The sequence below is a fragment of the Pezoporus occidentalis genome, unplaced genomic scaffold, assembly GCF_034315485.1.
Source record: "Pezoporus occidentalis ecotype Australia unplaced genomic scaffold, CSIRO_AGI_Poc_V1 ctg129, whole genome shotgun sequence".
In the NCBI taxonomy this organism is placed as follows: domain Eukaryota; kingdom Metazoa; phylum Chordata; class Aves; order Psittaciformes; family Psittacidae; genus Pezoporus; species Pezoporus occidentalis.
Window position 1 is genome coordinate 3,362,235 of NW_026913092.1, and position 19,644 is coordinate 3,381,878.

The 19,644-nt window shown below is 35.4% G+C and overlaps 1 protein-coding gene across 17 annotated transcripts in view; it reads right to left on the reverse strand.

Annotated features, from left to right (window-relative positions):
* DMD (dystrophin) overlaps nt 1–19,644 on the reverse strand; it is a 1,213,044-nt gene that overhangs the window by 390,862 nt on the left and 802,538 nt on the right. For all 17 annotated transcript variants that reach the window (XM_062608089.1, XM_062608087.1, XM_062608095.1 and 14 more), the window contains 3 exons: nt 15,411–15,586; nt 4,479–4,626; nt 2,427–2,576 (listed from right to left, as the gene is read on the reverse strand). In XM_062608089.1, the coding sequence (XP_062464073.1) occupies nt 2,427–2,576; nt 4,479–4,626; nt 15,411–15,586 (474 nt within the window). The remainder of the gene's footprint in view (nt 1–2,426; nt 2,577–4,478; nt 4,627–15,410; nt 15,587–19,644) is intronic.

Here is a 19,644-nt window from a genome sequence, read left to right on the forward strand (position 1 = left end):
AATAGTTACGGTTGGAAAGGACCTTAAGATCACCAAGTTCCAGCCCCCTTGCCTTAGGCAAGGCCACCTCGCACTAAACCATGTCACTCAAGGCTCTGTCCAATCTGGCCTGGAGCACCGTAGTAGAGAGGCAGGATCACCTCCCTCGACTTGCTGGTCATGCTCCTTTTGATGCAGCCCAGCACATGGTTGCCTTTCCGAGCTGCGAGTGCACACTGCCTGCTCATGTTCATTTCTCATCAACCAACAGTCCCAAAATCCTTCTCTGCAGGGCTGCTCTGAATCTCTTCTCTGCCCAACCTGTAGCTGTGCCTGGCATTGCTCTGACCTTGCACTTGGCATGGTTAAACTTCATGAGGTTGGCATCAGCCCACCTTACAAGCGTGCCAAGGTCCCTCCGGATGGCATTCCTTCCCTCCATCATTACTGACTGAACCACACAGCTTGGTGTCATCGGCAAACTTGCCGAGGGCACACTCAATCCCACTGTCCATGTCACCGGCAAAGATGTTAAACAAAACCGGTCCCAACACTGATCCCTAAGGGACACCACTCCTTACTGGTCTCCAGCTGGACATTGAGCCATTGACTACAACCCTTTGCATGTGGCCATCCAGCCAGTTCTTTATCCACCAAGTGGTCCATGCATCAAATTGATGTCTCTCCAATTTAGAGACAAGGATGTCATGCAGGATAGCGTCAAATGCTTTGCACAAGTCCAGGTAGATGACATCAAATGCTCTACCCCTGTCCATGGTTTAGTGTGTCCTGTCCCTGCTCATGGAGGTGGGGTTGGAACTAGGTGATCTTAAGGTCCTTTCAAACCCTAACTATTCTATGATTGTATGAATCACTAAACAGTAGCTTTATCCCCCATATTTGATTGAGACCTAACTACTTTTAACAACATTCATAGGTGGCCTGACTATGACAACTAACTTGGAACATTCTGCAACAGGAAGCTGAAAATTAAAATGCTAAGTTTTTAGGTATATGACTAATCTTTAAAAACTTAAATTCAGAGGCAAATTACAGATTTCATTAAAATGTATTTGTGTCATCTTACTAAAAGTATTTTTTCATGAAAACTAATGTCCTTTTAATACTACATTTCAGATATACAAATTGTGGTGCCTAAATTCAGCTATGTAAATGTTTATTTCAGCTGGTAAATAACACTATATTTGATCTCAAGGTGGTCTGAATTCTTCTATATACATTGATCTCAGAAACTCATTTGTAGAGAGATACTTCTGTGCAAGCACCCAAATTATGATTTATATGTCCAACTTGGAGTCTTGAATGTGATCAATATTTATTATCCACTTTTGCCTGAGCCATTAGCTAATATTCTGAACCTTGCCAGACTGTTTCTGTTAGTAACAAACTAATGGGAGTCCCACATCAAATAACTTTATGTTTATATCCTAGATCTGTGCTTGAAATTCAGCTGTGTTCACAGTAATGGTAAAACCCTCAGGACGTAGTATTCTGACCGGAAACTCTAGCTTGTTTTTCAGTAAGGTACCCCAAAGAAAATCTCATCACCTTCTTTCCAACAGAACTAAACACAATGAATCCTTCTTTCTTTTATTCCTGGCATCCTGGTAACTTCAATAAATAGATACCACAGAGATTCTGGTTTTGACATCAGTCTCAAAGTTTCTCAGCTAATTCTACATTGACCTCTTCTGACCAGGCTATCCATACCTTGGGTTGTGGTCCTCTGTACAATGCTCTCTACCATTTCTGCTGCATAAGAAACAGAAGATACATGAGAGCAGTCAAATTAGCTACCTCTTTTGACCAGATTTGCTACTCACTTTCACCAGTTTCCAACACAGAAATATGCTACTTCAACAACAGAATATAGCAAAATACTCTTTTACTTTTCTCCATGAGTATGGAGATCCCAGAAAGCAAAATGAATGGTACTTCCCTACACAGAAAGCAGAAATCAAAGCTCAGTGTTGGAAAAAGCGTGGTGGAGAATAAAACAGCTTCCAAGGCTGCGACTTCCACCTTGGGGCTGGGAAGAGGAGAGAACTGGGAAGTGTTTCCATAAAGGCAATCAGCCATTTGCTGCTGTCCCTGACACACCTGAGTCACAAGAACTGGAATATTTGCTGTACCCTCAAAACAATCAGGCTACAAAACTGTTACTCTGCTTTCCACCCTTAAGCAGCAGACCTGTGATTTAGGAGTATATTCGGATACATCATCATCATTTCAGGGGCTAATAGTCTTGGTTTGCTGTCATTGTTTCTTATAGCAGTGTACTGTACACATTTTTCTTCTTCACTTTCATTATGCATACAAATGTCTCTTCATACGGGGAAAAACAATATATACCAGAAAATATATAATGAAAATATTTGCTGCAGATCAAAATTTTATACCACAGTTACATTAGTAATATGTCTAACCTTCAACAAGCGATGGTTAGCCTCCTTCAGCGTACTCTCTAGCTTATGTTTTTTGTCTGGGTTCAGTGATGCACTTGCAAGCGCTGTTCCTCTAGTTTCATTTAATCGTTTCAGTATTCCCTTGTGGGGCGGCAGCTCTTCAGCTCTTAACTGGAACAGACAAATACAGCAGTTAAGATGTACTGTGGTAGAATTTTTCAGCTCTCTTATCTTCACCCTTATTGATTTGTGTATCAGCTGAAGGAATATACTCAATTAAAGACAAAATAACCATTGCTTTCTGAATGCAGAAGGCTAAAACTCCCCATAAGAGACTATATTAGTGGATCAAGACTAAAGAGAGTCCTAAATGCCAAAATATGAGATTTTTCAGGTATTAAACACTGCTACATGACAAATTCCACTTCTGGAAACTCAATAGCTCATGTATATGAATTTTAACAATATTTTAATATGGCAAACAGCAAGCACTTTGGAGAAGGGTTTTAACATGTCCAATGCTGTGAACACAAGTCACCCAGATGGTATGTGAAGAAAAGCTGTCCAGTCTAGCCTCATAATTAAGAATGTTCATGCATGTTCATAAAAAGACCCCAAACCCCATAAGTAAAACCAAAGGATGCAAGGCATCACCTAAATGTACCACCTCACCACATATGCAGTTGGTGCAAGCTTGTATTGTCAAAGTAACTCGATATATCAAGTGAAGAGAATGTAACTAGAAGACAAAGTTCTTCAAGTTTGGGGGTTTTGGGAGGTTTTATTAACATAAGCAGGTATGTATGAAATGAACCACACTGCAAGCCAATATGTTATTTGCTGCATTAGGATGCATTCTCTTTTGTGTTGCTCAAGAACAAGATGGACAGTAAAAATGACATACAATTAAGAGATAACACTTTTAATTTTGGGTTATGTATCCCTTGAGAATACTGCAATTGGGAAATATTTGTATATATCTGAAAAGCATGAGCTTTCATGATTCTAAACAATCAATTTAGACTTTAAAACTTTATTCCTTTCTGGAAATTACAAGATGCATCTAACACCCCTTATAAATATTTTTTCACCTTCATTGTGATATCCTTGACAATGGTGGCAAAGCAACACAAATTCTCTGTCCAGCTTGCTGACATCTGATGCTAAACAGTCAGGGACAAACTCAGCATATGGTTAAGTCTTCACTTCCTCATTTATTTTTTTTTTAAGAAACTTAGAGATAGATATTTATTAAAGAATCTTTTAGATTTTTGCCAGGTTTTGAGTTTCCTTCAGGTTCTTTAATGCTCTATTCCATCATTTGCTGAAATTGTTCAACTTGGTTTGGCATAAAAGATAACTAGTTATTATCCTCAAGAGAGAACAGGAAACCTTTAGGCAATTATTTTATAAGTAATATGCATTTTCCAGCTACAGTATAAATTTTATTGAGTAAATTATTAAGCATAGTCATTCCATTGAACACATTTCAGAAACTAAAGAGAGCAACTTCTACAGAATGTATTTATTAGCTGTACCATAGTCGAAAAGATCTAACATCTTCATGAAAATATTCCAGCCTTTAAAGGCAAATATTTAATACAGTGTTTGGGGCTTTTTTTAAAGTATTTTTAAAACGTCATTTAGATGTTGAGTCTAGAAAATGTTGCAGTGACACTTTAACCAGTTGGCATTTATAATTATGCATGCAATTCTGGATACTCTTGTGAAATACTGAATACCATTTCGTACGTGACAAGACACCTATAGAGAAATGTTATAAAAATGTTATAAAAGACAAATTCTGAATTAAGAAATGAGGATGAAAAAGATAATGATTAATTACCTATTGACAAGATAGGCATTTTTCTTTCAGTATATTTTCCATTATTTTTCTTATTTTAGTATGATCAATATATATTTGTACATGAGTTTGGAAATTCCACTGCTGTGATTTATCTAAAAAAGTGAATGCCGAGTTTGATGGCAGAAGAATTCCCTTGAAAATAGTATTAACTTTTCTTTAATGTAGAATTGCTAAAGTAAGAAAACATTAATAGTAAAACTCAATACCTTTACTTTGCTAAGGCAGTCTCTTAACTGGTCTTCATTCCCTGGTTCAAGGGGAGTATCAACAGTTCTGTCTGCTTCCTCTAACCATAAAATCAACTTGTCCAAGTCCTCTTGCAATTCTGATAAAATATTCTTTTCTTCCTCTAGCCTGTAATAAAAATGTGAAATTAATGTTTCTATACACTTACTTTTATGTTGAAATGTTTATCCACACTAAAAAAAAGGTGACAGAAAACTAGCTCTTATGATTTATATTCATTCTTTTTAAAAGTGTGCCATAAATTTTTTCGTATCAAAGTTATCAGACCAGCACCCTTTTAACATGGCATTAAATCTATTATAAAAGAAAAACTCAAGCCCTAATTTGTAACATCACTAAGTTCATCTTCTGGATTATATATGGCTGGTAGCAAACAAGCATGCCAGAACTAGAACTACTAATAATTCAGACCAGATTTTGTGTGTACTAACAGCATGGAAGCCCAGTGTCAGAAACTAAGAATTCTAGCACCAAATTTTACCAAACTGGATCTGTAAAATGTGACGCTTAAACCTGTTTGCCCAATATGTCCAAATGTCCAGCTGGTTTTGCATCTTTTGCTTTGATCTCAAGTAAACTTAATAAAACAATAGTGACACAAAAACACAGTTCTAGTTCTGGTGTACTTGTTCACTACCTGCTACATGTAATCCAGAAGCTGAATTTAGTGAGGCTGCAAATGATGACTTCAGCTTTTCTTTTAAAGGAACAGACCTGCATATGCTTGTGCCCCTCTTCACCAACAGAATTTTCACTGCTGACCAAATCAGGTCCCTTCACTGTAATTTCCAGACAATAAAAGTATTCAAGTGACTTCAAGTGTTTTGTAGTTTAAACACTTATTTGCAAGGAAAGAAAGCTGCTTCATTAATGTTTTAAGAAAAAAAACATTTGTTAGAAAGAAACGAAGAAAAAATATAAGATTCGTAAAAATCCTATTAAATAACATGACTCAGGTTACAATGTAAAACGGGAGAAGCCTCATTTGGTCAGCAGTGAAAATTCTACTAGTGAAGAGGGACATATGAGCTGAAATAAACTTAATTTCACAGCAAAAGAAACATCTGATTTCATGGTAAAAACAAAAAGAAAATATAGACTAAGATTTCTTGAGGAGGGAAAGAGTCATGCTGTTGGAATGCTGACTATTACAAAATAATACCAGCAGCATACAATTCAACTACTATTTTAGACAACTTGTAAACTAGAAAAACTTTTGCTAGTGGTTTACCTGCCTTCCACCTTACTGGTGTTTATTGCACTTCCTTAACAAGGACTTACAAGATGAGAATTGGTTACTAGAGGAATAAACACTCTACAGGATGCAGATCCCTCACCAGAATAGCAGATTAAAAACCAGACTAAAGTAACAATGACAACACTCTGACCAGACTTCACTAACTCTGGCTTCACTAAGCATGTCAAATCTTAAGGAACCTGAAAAATATGATAGCTGCTACAAACATGTCACAGGCTTTCCTGGATGGCAGAAGCCAGGCAAGAAGACATCACTACAAAGGTGTTCTTGAAAAAGAGAAATGTTTCCATTCAATTTACAAAAAGCGAACACTTTTTGAAAGTGTCTCCAGACACTGCCCTAAATCCTTCCTTTCTTTTGTATTAAAAAAAAAAGCAAGCTACTCAGCAACATCAACAATATATGCAGTGAAAATCTTGGATAAGAAAAAACATATTAAACAGTATTATGCATTGATGTTTCCAAATAATTATTAATAAGCAGACCACACTTTCAAGGTTTTTTTCTTTACAGCACAGTTTAAAGGCATTCCGTTAATTTTTAAACTATGAAGCATTATTCCTCTGTTACCTTCAAGTTTAATTCTTTTGTAGAATTTCTTTAAGCATGTAGTACTGGTAATAATGAATGGGATATTTAAAACTCTCCATCTACAATTAAGTAGAAGATGTATTTTATTTCTGAATCAATTCAATGCATTTAGGAAAAAAAAGCACTAAGTTCTTCTTGTAATATTGGTTGTGAATTATAAATATTCTAAATATGTTTTCAGGAAACGGATTTGCAGTGATTATGGCTGAAAAAATTACATATACTGAAAAGCAAGTGCAGAATGTATTATTAAGCATTATGAAGTCCATTAATAAATCATGAATTCAGTCATAATAAATATACAAAGTTTGTGTAAAGGAGATTAGCTTAGGTTTAAATGAAGGATGCTTTTTTTCCTAGCTCAGCTGATATATCCAGAGATTCTTATTCTCTCAAGCATTTCAGATGGATTGTAGCTGTAAATTTAGATAAATTTTAATCTACCCTCAAACAGGAGAATTTTTTGTCACCTACTGCTCAAGGACCAGACAGGGAAGAGTCGCATGCTCTAAGTCTACAACAGTACAGGTGTATATGGTTCAGTCATGTCCTTTGAGAAATTGAAAGACACCATGGAACAACAGAGAGCACTCTTAGGTGCTTATTGCCAAGTGTGTACTGATATGAGAAAAAAGAACCCTATGGTACCAGCCAAGGGTCACAGAATCATAGAATTGTTTAGGTTTAGAAGTCTTAAGGTCATTGAGTCCAGCCTTTAACCTAGCACTGCTAAATCCACCACTGAACACACTATATTCTATATTCCAATATTTGCTAGGCACATGAGTCCACTACTGCTCTTTTTTAAGTTCATAAGCAAGTTTCTCCAGAGTTACTGTGTAGAGATTAAGAAAACACAAGCCACTGGAGCTATATTGTTCTTTAGAAGAAAAAGAAAAATATTTACTGTAAAAACAAAAAAAAACCTCAAACTCTAAAACTATGTATGTCTTTACATATGTATATACATACACACGTATATATACACATAAATACAGGTATGCATATATATACACTCACATACGCTTACATTTATAGAAATACCTAAAAAAGTGAACACCATAAAAAGCAAAAGAATTCAATCAATAGCCCTGCTTTCCAGGTTTTGTCTCACATTTTCTTACAGAAACCTGCATGACTGCTTTCAGGCACTGGGATTTGTCTAGGATTTCTGGAAATGCAAGTGTATGTTGTAAAGCACATATCTCAGTAGAGGCATTATGTGATGGTACCCTAAGGATAAACCTGAGAAAGATACAGCTTTAAATACATTAATTCTGGCACAGAAAAGGCATAGTGTTCAACTCAATGCACCTGAGTGCAAAAGTATTGAGCTGTATAACATTTTTGAATGAGAAATCAGAAAGATTTCATGTCTCCTAGAAGAGATAGCAATTGGCAAGATTTCTTTTCACCTTAAGTGCACTGTCAGTTTAATCACCCTTATGAAATTAACTCCAACCCTTAAAACATTTAAAACTTTTCCTAGTCATGAAGGAAGTATTTTTACTTTGATGACTAATTTAAATGTTGATCAATAGGATTCAGTTTTATTATCTGAGCTATGTGGGATGTTTTCAATCTAGGACTTTCCAGGATTTCATTTAGACAGGCTTACTTTACATAAATAGATAGATATATACAGGTACAGAAGGGTTTCAGAATTCAGAAAAAAAAAAACAAAACAAAACCAAAAAGCCGTAAAGATCTACTTACCTAGTCAGGAAAAGTATGTAGTATAGTAATTAAAAGGTCCATTGCAATTAATGAGAGCTGGAGGTACACTTCATAATTTACTTTACTTTTAATGTTCTTTGACTGCTAGAACATTATTTTTATTATAAATAACATCCTGCATGACAAGTATCATATTATTCAAGCCACTAAAATAAAGCACTGTCTGTATTAGCTGAACCAGTCAATCAAATAAAAAGTTTTAACTTGATGACTGATTGCACCTTTTGAACAAGCTGATTTCTATCACGGTGATTATATTTAGAACAACACGTTCATGTAATTTCTAGGTGTTTAAATTCAGGTGACAATGACAAATTAATAGTTCATGTTTATTAAGGGAGTATAGACTTCCAAATCAAAGCCTAAACAAACTGGAACAAGGAGAATGACCCACCAGTTGACTTGGACATGAACAGAGCAGCTCTTGAGAAAGCAGTTGGCAGTACATCTTGCTGTATAAGCAAGAGATTGAAGAATAAAATGTCATTTCAGCAGCTGGTCCTATGGAGCCAAGCAGATCCATCTCCAGCACAGATATGCACACTGTTAAATATTACTTATACTTCTAAACCAGCCTAATTTCTCAAAGAGCTTCTAAACTGCTTCTCTGTCCGCAAATGGATTTACTTCATTAACCCTGGAATATAACCCATCTTGTTTGATGGAAAATTCTCAAACTATAGCAGGGAATACAAAATTTCATATGTAACATTTGGTCTTCTACATGCCTGCTATTCTCATGCACATTACTTTGTGTTTTCCATACTAAAACATGTCAGCTTTCTGTTTGCATTTCTAAATTTATAAGGCCTCTTGGTCTTGACTTCATAACTGCTTAAATATGAACCTTATACATTATACTCCTGGAATTGAATGTATTAATATTCAGTATTTAACACTGAGTAGCAAATTACATTGAATTAATTCTTTTTCTGAATACTAGTTTGTGTATGGTATTTCATAAATTAGGGATTAGTTTTCCTAATGGTATTAAACTGAAGCAATAACAAATTCTTATGGTAGTCCACAAAATACCCTGGACAGATTTTTTTACTTAGCTATAACGGTTAACTATTACATAAACATTCATGACCCATTTCAAGTAAGCTTATTTTTTCATTTACAGTTTCTAGGAAACATATGAGAATATGAAATGTATATTGCAGCTCATGTATTTTCTCCATAGTCAACAATGTGATACCAATACCATAGCAACCCGTAAATAGTTTGTGAAATACATCAGATGTTTAGTTTGTAACTACACACAAGTGATGTTGGACTTATTTGGGAGGTGTCAGCAAGAGAAAGAAAATATGCAATCATAGGAGTAGGACAGATCAGCACTTGTGACTCATATTCCCACTTGCACTTCCAATAATGTTTTGGTATTTTTTTATTTTTTAACATTAAGCTGTTGATTTTGTATTTATGGTATTTCTAAGATTATGAATTAGTGCATTTAGTAACTGTCACTGGGAATTTAAGAAGCTACCAAAATAGTAACTTAACAATTTAGAGAAATATTTGCTAGAAAAGAATGAATTTCTTTTCCTTCTCTAAAAAATGTGCAAATATGCTTCATTTGGGTAAGGAACTTTAAATAAAATAATTGAAATGAAAAATATCAAAGGAAAAGGTCAGAAGCAAATACTAAACAGTAAGAAGGTTAGCTACACACTTGTAAACACAATGCAATTTTATACCAGTGATACATTTCTTGTGATTTACTGTAAGAAATCTATACAGAAAAAAAAAAAAAATCAATATATAACTTTATGTTGGAATGAAAAAATGTATTTATTGACTTAATTATCAGTGAAATCTCTTCATCCTAAACTAGCTTTTAAATTGCAATGAGAAGCTAATTACAGCCTTCAATATACTGAGTTTTAAATGAAGGAAGCCAATCATTGGTAGCTACTGTGTTATGAAAAAAAAAAACCAAACCAAAAAAACAACAACCCAAAACCAACGAACCAGCCAACCAAAAAAATACACTTTAATGAAGGTAAGGTATGAAAAAAAAAAAAAAAAATTATAACAATTATTTTTGTTTATAACAGAAAGGTGCTGGGCTTATATTCTGACAAGTATTTTAAAGAATTCAGGTAAACAGCCTTTGTTCTGTCATTCTTTCCATAATTACTTCAAACTCACTTGAGTAGAGATGTGAACATTTGCAGGTTCAAGCTCATTAAAAGTGCAAATGTATTTGCAGTTAAAATAATGAAAAATTCTCTTCCATTCAACAAAACCCAATTTTAACAAATGTCAGATTGTGATGAATAAAAACTCAAACTTATTATGCCTGAAACAAAAAAGGAATCTAATTCCTGGGCATCTGGTTTCAAAAATTACACAAGAAACTTTCAACAAAGACAGAAAATACAAAGACCAGCCAGTACCACTGTTACAAGTTTGTCAACAACCTCATTTATGAGTCTTCACCTTATTAAGCTGCTATGTGAGATGCTGGTTCTCCTCCTGATATATAGTCCCTTGACTAGCTTTGCCTGGCCCATGTGTTCTTGCAGGGGGAGCAAAGGCACAGCATCGTGCTGCAGCTGCAGCCCTCAGGCTTGCCACCACACAGTCACTCAAGTGCACACCCTGATAACAGGCCACTGCTGCCTTAAGTCATCCCAAACTTGAGGGTCCCAATGGCATGGCTAAGAACAGACAAGTACAGCATAATACGGCTGGATGCATCTCAGGGGACAAGAAAACAGAGATCTTCTGATAGTGCAGTATTCTGATAGTGCAGTAATCATTACTAGGGTATGAAGAAGAAGAGACATACTTTTCCCCCCTCTTTTGTCTGGGGTTAGTAGCATATATTCAAGGGGCCATTGAAACTTCCCCTAGTCTTCAAAGTCTTCTTTTTCTGCTTGAGTAATGCCGGCCAAGAGCACAAAATCAAACTTCTCCAAAACATGCTGCTTGTAGCAAAATGCTAACAGAAACTCAAATTCCCACTTTGCTATCTGTCAGTGTATCAGACTTTCAATCAAGTTTCACTTCATTCAACTGCCTGGTCTATTCCAAAGTTTGCAGTAACATGAAATGACTAGATGTGCTAAAATTATATTCTCATCTAATTCTTAGCTGGGTGGATTAGACTGCAAGATACAGAAACATTAAAAACTGAATCCAAACTGCTAGAGCTTTGAAACTCTTAGATAAAGGCAAATGAAAGATAACATCCTATGCAAACACAACTCAAGCACAACCTCTTGATCTTCAGTATCAAAGAAAGGAGATTCAAAGCTAAATTTGAGTTTGTGCTTGCCTAGGATCAGCATTTGACCTTTTAAAACTTAAAAACCAGCTGCTTTTTACCAAAGAGCACTACAGGTTCTTCAAACTGTTTTGAGAGTTAGTTTGTTCTCTTGTCTGTTTTTAATTAAATTGTCGTTTTACGGTCCAGATAGTTCTCATTCATTAAATCTGCCAGACTACCACCAATATTAACAACTAGTGAATCTATGATCAGTTTCAGTTATATATAGACTATCATGGCTCTGATCTGGTTTATAGTTCTTATCACGCAGGTGATTTCATATTTGTTCCAAATTATTTATGAAAACAGGATTAACGTTGAAAATCTCAGAATCATGCATCAAGCCAAACAACGACAGGGTTCATGATGGTTAAAGGATATATTTTGAATTTACTGTGTTCCCTACCAATGTTGTGATAATATTCTATTCTCATACAGAATAAATAGTAGACCATTTAATAGCATCCTCAGGAAAACTGACAAAGTAATTCTGCAGAACTCCTCCATCCTCAGCAAACACTGTTGGTGATAATGCCAGGATCACTTTCTTGAGTTGTAACTGCCATTTGCAAGCTAAGCATCATGTAAAAATGGTAGAGCCTGTTTCTCTGAAATATTCATTACCTCACATTTTTCTATGACGAAGACAATCTGCTGCTTGTTGCCCATCCACTCAGTTTTTGAGTTTACCAGTATCAGCTCAGCATTTCACTACCTTGGAGAACATAATGTCATGGGCATCCTTGGAAATGTCACCATACACCTTCTGTCTATAAATAAATTCTCACATTCATGCAACTTACAAAAATACCTATGTTGGTTTCTGTTACAGCTGTAATCTCTTGTGTCCCCCCCCAACTGATGGGTATGTTTGAATTTTGCTTGAGAACTATGTCTAAAATGGAGTGTCTATGCCCCATCTGTAAATGTGCAGGATTATCATAATCAATTATCTTGGTAATCAATAGCAAAAATTAACTTTACAGCATATAAAATTTCTTTGCCATTTAAATAATGCTTAGCACATTACACTTGAATTTGAAATCTCTGTCAGATTTCATTTCTGCAATCTATTCAATTGCTAATTTCTTCCCACTTCCTTTATCTTGAGATATGCTGAGCCAAAAAATGTAATAGAAAACAGAAGTTCAGTTGATCACTACTCCTCTGTTTGAGCTACTGAGAATCAGCTTTCAAAGCAGAGTACAATGTATTGACTACAAAGAATAAAACATAAAATCTATTAAAATACTTATAATCAGTTTTCTGTTTTGCAGAAGGTTCTAAATTTCAATATCTACTTTTATTTTTCTTTTAATTTGCTAAATGAAAATGTATTCTACTCAGTCTATTCTCCCTTCAGTATAACCTTCTTAAATTATGGTTTTAAATTGTGGTTGCATTCTCTCATTCCTAAAATTAAGTGACTTACACTAAAATCTTAGCATCCCCTTTATGATCATAAAAATATATTAACCGTGAACATTTTAAGTTTTAGGAAATATAGAAAAGGACTACTAAAACTTAACTGATCCAAATATAAGCACACTGGCTTAAGAGTTTGTTTGACAAATAGTCTATTAAATGTATTCTGAAAAAGAGAAATAAAAATAGTTTAATTCACCCTGATCTATTATAACATACATTATCTGATTTGCATGAATAAATTTGCTATAGTACAAACACATGCAATCCACAACGTCATGGCTATATTAGCTCTTTTGGACTGCAAGTAGAGATCAGTACCTTCAGCTATTCTTATTTGCTCAATGCTTTGTTCTTAATGAAAAAATAAGGCTCTTTGGGTGACATGGGTAGGAGAGAACCTAAGTATATCAAATCAAATTAGGACAACTATTGAACTACTAAGATGCCAAAGCATAAAAGAGATTAAAATCCTATAACACCTATGACAGGCTATATGAAGACAGCATGGCAGATAGACCTGGCTAGAGCACACCATATATTCCGGCCAACTAAGCTTTCTTTCCTTTGAACATCCAGTCTATGAAAGTGAAAAGACGAAGGAAAGAAGAAAAGCATATCCTGGGAAGCATCAGCTATACTGAAAATAGGATCTGTTTCCAAGATCTGGGAGCAAAAGTGCTCTCTGGCTTTGACGCTGATGGGAAGACCGGGTGATGAATTAAAGTGAAAGATTCTCCATCCTGACACACACAGGTCTTGCTAGAGTACATCAAAACCATTTCTATCCCAGTTTAACACAGCACTTTCTGTATTCCTTCTACAGCAATGCATTTATTCATGCAGACTTCACCAACTAAGGTCTCTGCAATTACTGTCCTCAAAATTGGACAAGCTGTCACAGTATCACAGTATCACAGTATGCTAGAGATTGGAAGGGACCTCAAAAGATCATCTAGTCCAATCCCCCTGCCGGAGCAGGAACACCTAGATAAGGTTACACAGGAATGTGTCCAGGCGGGTTTTGAATGTCTCCAGGGAAGGAGACTCCACAACCTCCCTGGGCAGCCTGTTCCAGTGTTCTGTCACCCTCAACCCTCTGTCATTCCACAGGAAAAAAACCAAACTGATCAACAAACCAAACAGACCAAAAAGAGGGATGCATGTGCAAGCGTTTAATGTAAAACCTTCATCTAGGGAACATAACTGATCCTAAGCTTCCTTAAGATACAGAATGTGCCAAGAAATTCCATATCGTTCTAGCACTGCCTTGAGGTAAAGCAGCATTCTGATACACATTTCTACTGAAAAATGAAGGAAAGTACCAATCTTCACTAGAACTAGAACATATTACTTATTCTCAGTCAAAGCTCAAACACTAATTTCTTCTGTGTTGTCAAAGTGCTATTAAAATTATGTGTTATTGTTTTGTAAGTGTTAGCACTTAGATAACAAGTTAAGGCTTGGAAACACAGATGGGTTTCCTTTGTACAAAAGATCAGCTTTTAGTGTGATAAATAAATGCCATGGACTCCCTTCTGTAGCAAGTAGCATCACCATCACATCCTGGAAATGCATCAGAAAGAAATATTTAAAGCACTGCTGAAGTCTCTGACAGCTGTAGCTTACTTGTTTCACCTCCTTTTAACATGTTCAAAGTGAAACATTAATCGTGATTAAACTCAATAACCACCATTCAGGATACTCCCTTACCACTCCCAGTGAACACTTTAACTGTTTTTCCTCCCTCACTCTAAATCAAAAAGAGGTACATGACACATCAGAAGTGACAACTGTTGCACTCTACTAGTTCTTCTAGTACGTGCATAGCACTCATTAATGTACCTCTATAAGGAATATTCTGGGTTTTAAAAAACGTGTGAAGAAAGCTATACTGGTGACCGCATTTAAAAAGAGAGTATCAATTAATTTAGGCCTAGCATCTAGGTTAAGAACATATGTTGTACAAAGCCTAGTATATAACAAAATACCTTTTTTTTTCTTTTTTTCAATTGGAAATTCCCTTTTTAAAGAAATCAAACCATTTTTGCATTATCTGTAATTCAAAACCTCTTGCTTCCTGTGACTGCATGAGAAAAAAAAAGAAAAAGATGCAAAAGTGATTATAAACAACACTAAATGAACCAGTCCATGCCTTTTAGCCAACCTATGAAATGTAGATACTAATAGCTTTAATGATGAGAAGTGAACTAGATTAGGATTAACTGTATCAATTAGCTAAAGTATTATTAGGACTACAGAGATATATTTTAATGACATACTATTAAATTGAAATATGATAAATGAACTGTAAATTCTGTAAATGAACCTCCAATCTGTTCTACTTTTAATCAAGCAATAACATGCTGGTTTGGTTTCTTTAAACATTACAAGTGAAATTATAAAAATGTGGAGTACAGAAAGGAGAAGGTAGAAAAGAAGAATTAAACAAATGACAGTGCATGCAAAATTTAATTACTGATAATCTGCTATGAATATGAAAATTCCACAAGTTGAGTGATCCTTTGAATATTTAAACCTTGAGCAAATCTAAAATTACTAAAAATAATTTCATTTTATTTTTGCTCTCTTTTAACCTACCTCTTTTTTTTCTCAACTAACTGTCTGCAGATCTCCTGCCACCGGGTGTTCAAACTTTCCAGCTGTTCCTTCAGCACCTTAGCATCTGCTGTTGATGACTGCCCAATAATTTCTTCACCAGTTACATTCAATGTTTTGACAACAGTTTGCTGTCTCCCAATGCCATCCTGAAGCTCCTGCAAAATACCCAACACATACACGTATTCATAAAGGTGTCAAACATGAGACAAAATGCTTCACCACATACTGGTCAGATGGAAAGTTTTTTGCTGCCCTCTGAATTCCAACTGAAAAAATCCAAAGGCTAGAGGACAGAAAGACATCTCATGTTTCTGTAAAAGTAACTTTCAATGCACCTCTACAGCCTTTTTTCCCCTTTTGTCTGCTAGAGATCATTACAGTGATCTTCAGCAGATCAATCAATAAGTAAAACTTGTGAGCAAATTTACTCCTTCACCCCCAAAGGTATACACCATGTTTATTTTATAGCCTATGAAGCACTGTAAAATTTAAAGTACACACTGTTTGGGGTTCCTAATAGCTACCAACACAAATAAGCAATGTTGAGAAAGTGAAAACTGATGACTTCTAGTGGTTCCATTAAAGAGCACCTTTGTCTCCATGTGTAAGAAGCCTGATAATCCATCCCCTCATGGGTTTTTGAGGGTTTTGGGTGTTTTGGTGGGGTTGTTGGGGAACTACATTTCTATTATCACATCGATTTTTCTATTTACTCAACAGAATTTAAAACTGCCAAAAGATAATGAAGATGGAGAATTTTTCATGTTTTACTAAACACATTGTAATCTATTTTCTACACCTTTTATCATTAAAAAACTATCATACCTGTAGCTACCTTACCCCATACTTAAAAACAACACAGATCTGAGTTTGCAGCTTAGCTTTTAACACTGTATGTCTGTTTATGAAAGGTTGTATTTATAAATAAGGTAATAAATCTTTTCATATTTTTAGTCATCAATAGAGCATGAGTATGTTTTTCCTTGAATTCCTCAAAATGTACAAGCAGGGAAGTGTAAAATCATTTTCAACACTTCAATTGCTAGCTCCTAATTCATTCAACTGCAGAAAGTCAATGTCAGCTAGGCACTGCAGTTTTTACCCACAGTCCTGGACAGAAGTTGCAGCCCATTTTATTATGCTTTGCTAGGATTAGTAAAGTTTTTTCTGCTGGATACTAGCAAGCTACAATGATCCAGTCGTGGCACATGAGGACACCTGCTGGTCCAAAGTGTCCCAGCACAGTTCACTTTGCCTAGGGAACATTTAGGAATTTAAGATAACATCGTAGCAGAAACTGCAAGATCTTCTAAGAACAAGAAAAGCCCCATTCTTTGAGGTGTTACATTTTCCTGTCTTTGTATGATGCACATCAATATAATAATATCTGATGCAACCTTTGCCCGTTAATATAAGGTACACAGTTTACTATTAGGTGATAGCAGTAATGGTTAGGCGGTTTGTCTAAATGCAAATATTGTCTATTATTTTGAGGCTGAAAAAACACTGTTTTTTCCAGTGGACACCTCAGGTTTGATAACGTCCACCTTAAAATTAGCATCTATTTTTTTGTACACACATGAAATACATGTCTGTATTTCACACTGATTCCAGCACTAGGGCCTTTGCATAATGCAGTAGGGAGCATTACACAGTAAATCATAAAACTAAGATGTATAGTCTTGGGAAAAATGTATCTCAGAGTAAGTGGCTTATTTCCACTGAGGCACCTGAAACAATTTTGCTACTGCATGCACCTGCATGAACTTTAGATCCACAGCACTTACAGAAAAAATAACTTCGAAAAAAGCTTCTACATATACACAGCATGACTGTTCATTTAGAATAGGAGATCAAGGCAAGGAGAGCAAAGAAGGGAAATTCTTCTTCCTGAACTCCAATGGTTTTTAGAATTAAAAGTTTTAGAATTTAGCGGTCCTCTCTGCACCAGCTTTTCTAAGTTACATAAGTAACCACTAGTCAGTACACTATTATAAAGTGAAATGGTAATTAAAAGCCCATTTAAATACTTGGAGCCCCTTTCCTGCATTCACAGCATCTTAAATTTGTTTGTCTCCCTCCCACAACATACGCAAAAAAAAAAACAAAAAAAAAACACCACACTTATTTCAATTGACACATAATTAAGCAAGGGAATCTTCTGATTTATCCTGTGGCATATTATACAACAGGACTTACTTACAAAGTAAAAAACAGACAATATCCTGCTCAGTGTCAGAGATGGTCGAACTTACAATCCCTAATGCCAAAAGGGAACTTTGCGCAGGATATGTAGGAGGAAGTGTGAACTTCCACCAGAACACAAAAGGCTTCTGGCCATCCGGATTTCCAATGATCTTAAAGAACCCAATATGAGACTATTTTTTTTCCAAGTACTATATGCATTGGACATTTTTTCACATGATTAAATTGAAACACATGTACTGATGAAGTTCATCTAGATTCCACAGCTTAAGAAAAAGTAGATTTTTCTTGATACCAGGTACTTCACACACAGCAAATTTTGAAGACATTTAGGTTTTATTTATGTATAAAGTGGACAAAAGTGTTTTATCTGTTTTGCTGAAAGTCATGTTGTCACACACTCATCCCAGAGAAATAAGACACAAAGATGCTTTTCACAATTTACACTCAGTATCTAAAATTTGTCAACAGCTCAGATCCCTATTCATTGCACCTCTGTCCTTGCCTCACACCTGCATGAGGGCAACGTGCTGTGAGCCTGGAAGAGGTTGGCTCCCATGGCCTTACAGCTTATGATGCTACAGAAAGAATATTGACATTGAATCTGCTTGTATTTTCAACTGACATTTCACCCCTTCATACAGAAATGGCAAAGCAAAAGGGCACATTGCCCTTGAGCTTCCCAGCTTACTCAGAAGGCCATCCATGATAGCTATACTTGCAATTATACAGTTTTGAATAACTTTATGAACAGAGTGAGCAAAAAAACTTAATTAAAAATGAAAATTTACATATTATTACAAATAACTCAGAAAAGACAAGACCTCATCATATTCATGTACGGAGCTAATCACAATTACTTGGTTTAGTTGTAAATTAAGCATTATCAGTCTTTACCCACTTACTCAAATGGGTACCAGAATGGCATCATTTCTTTGACTTTGTTATTTCTTAGTTTACTTGTACATATATCATGCAAGTATCTCTGCAGTCTCATTTCCTCTTGTCAACAAATGAAGTAGCATTTTACTGTTAAACTTAACCAGAAACTATTCTATAAGCAACCTTATCAGCACTTTCCTCTTTTCATTGTAGCAGACAAATGTGCTTAACAATAATTTATTGTTATGGAAAAGCCCTGTAGTAACACGAAGAAATACCACAAACAAGCTAATTTTTGTCAGAGACATTGGCTGGCACAAAATGTTTTAAAGATTGTATTGCCTTTCGTTAGTTTAGGGTAAGCTACAGATCCTAAATGCATGTAAGGGTACTATACACCACTTTCAGAAATCTGTAATCTTGAATTTGACATTAATGTGCTGCTCTTCAGTCATTTATATAAATTTCTCTTCTGCCATTAACTGTATAAAAGCATAAGGTTGACATAAAAGTGTATCTACCAAAATGCAACAACATAAATCAGAGAAATGTGAAAACATTTGGTGGAAAACTAGCCCCAAAACAATTTGCTATCCTTTGGTTACCAGAATTAATTTATCCATTAAGACTATGTACCTCTGTTCAAGATTCCATTACAAATAAGGAAGAAATTAATTTTCCAGGCAGTTACATGACATAGATTTAATCAGGAGACATGTTACTGGCACTTTGTTAGGATTAAAACAATCAACAAAGAGTATGTGTTGCTTTCTAGCTGTTTTGTTACAAGCAGCTATGCAGTCCTTGTTGTTTTGTGTGCATTTTGTTTGTTATGATATTATTAATTATGGAATCTCAGGGCAGCTGACAGAGATGGAGGAGGCGAAAGACAGCAAAACATTAAAGGCAATGTTTGCTAAGGAGTTGACAATACTTTAAAGGAAAGTGCTTTCTTTTTAGCATAAATTATAGAGGTTATTCTGATTTGAATGTTACTATCAACTCTGTGAAAAGAGCAGCATTTGAAAGAATTGGCAGTAGGCTCTGGGTAGATTCTACCTATAAAGCAAGACTGCGCTGTTTGCCAGTTTTACTGGGTTTGTACATCAACAGTACTTGAGCAACC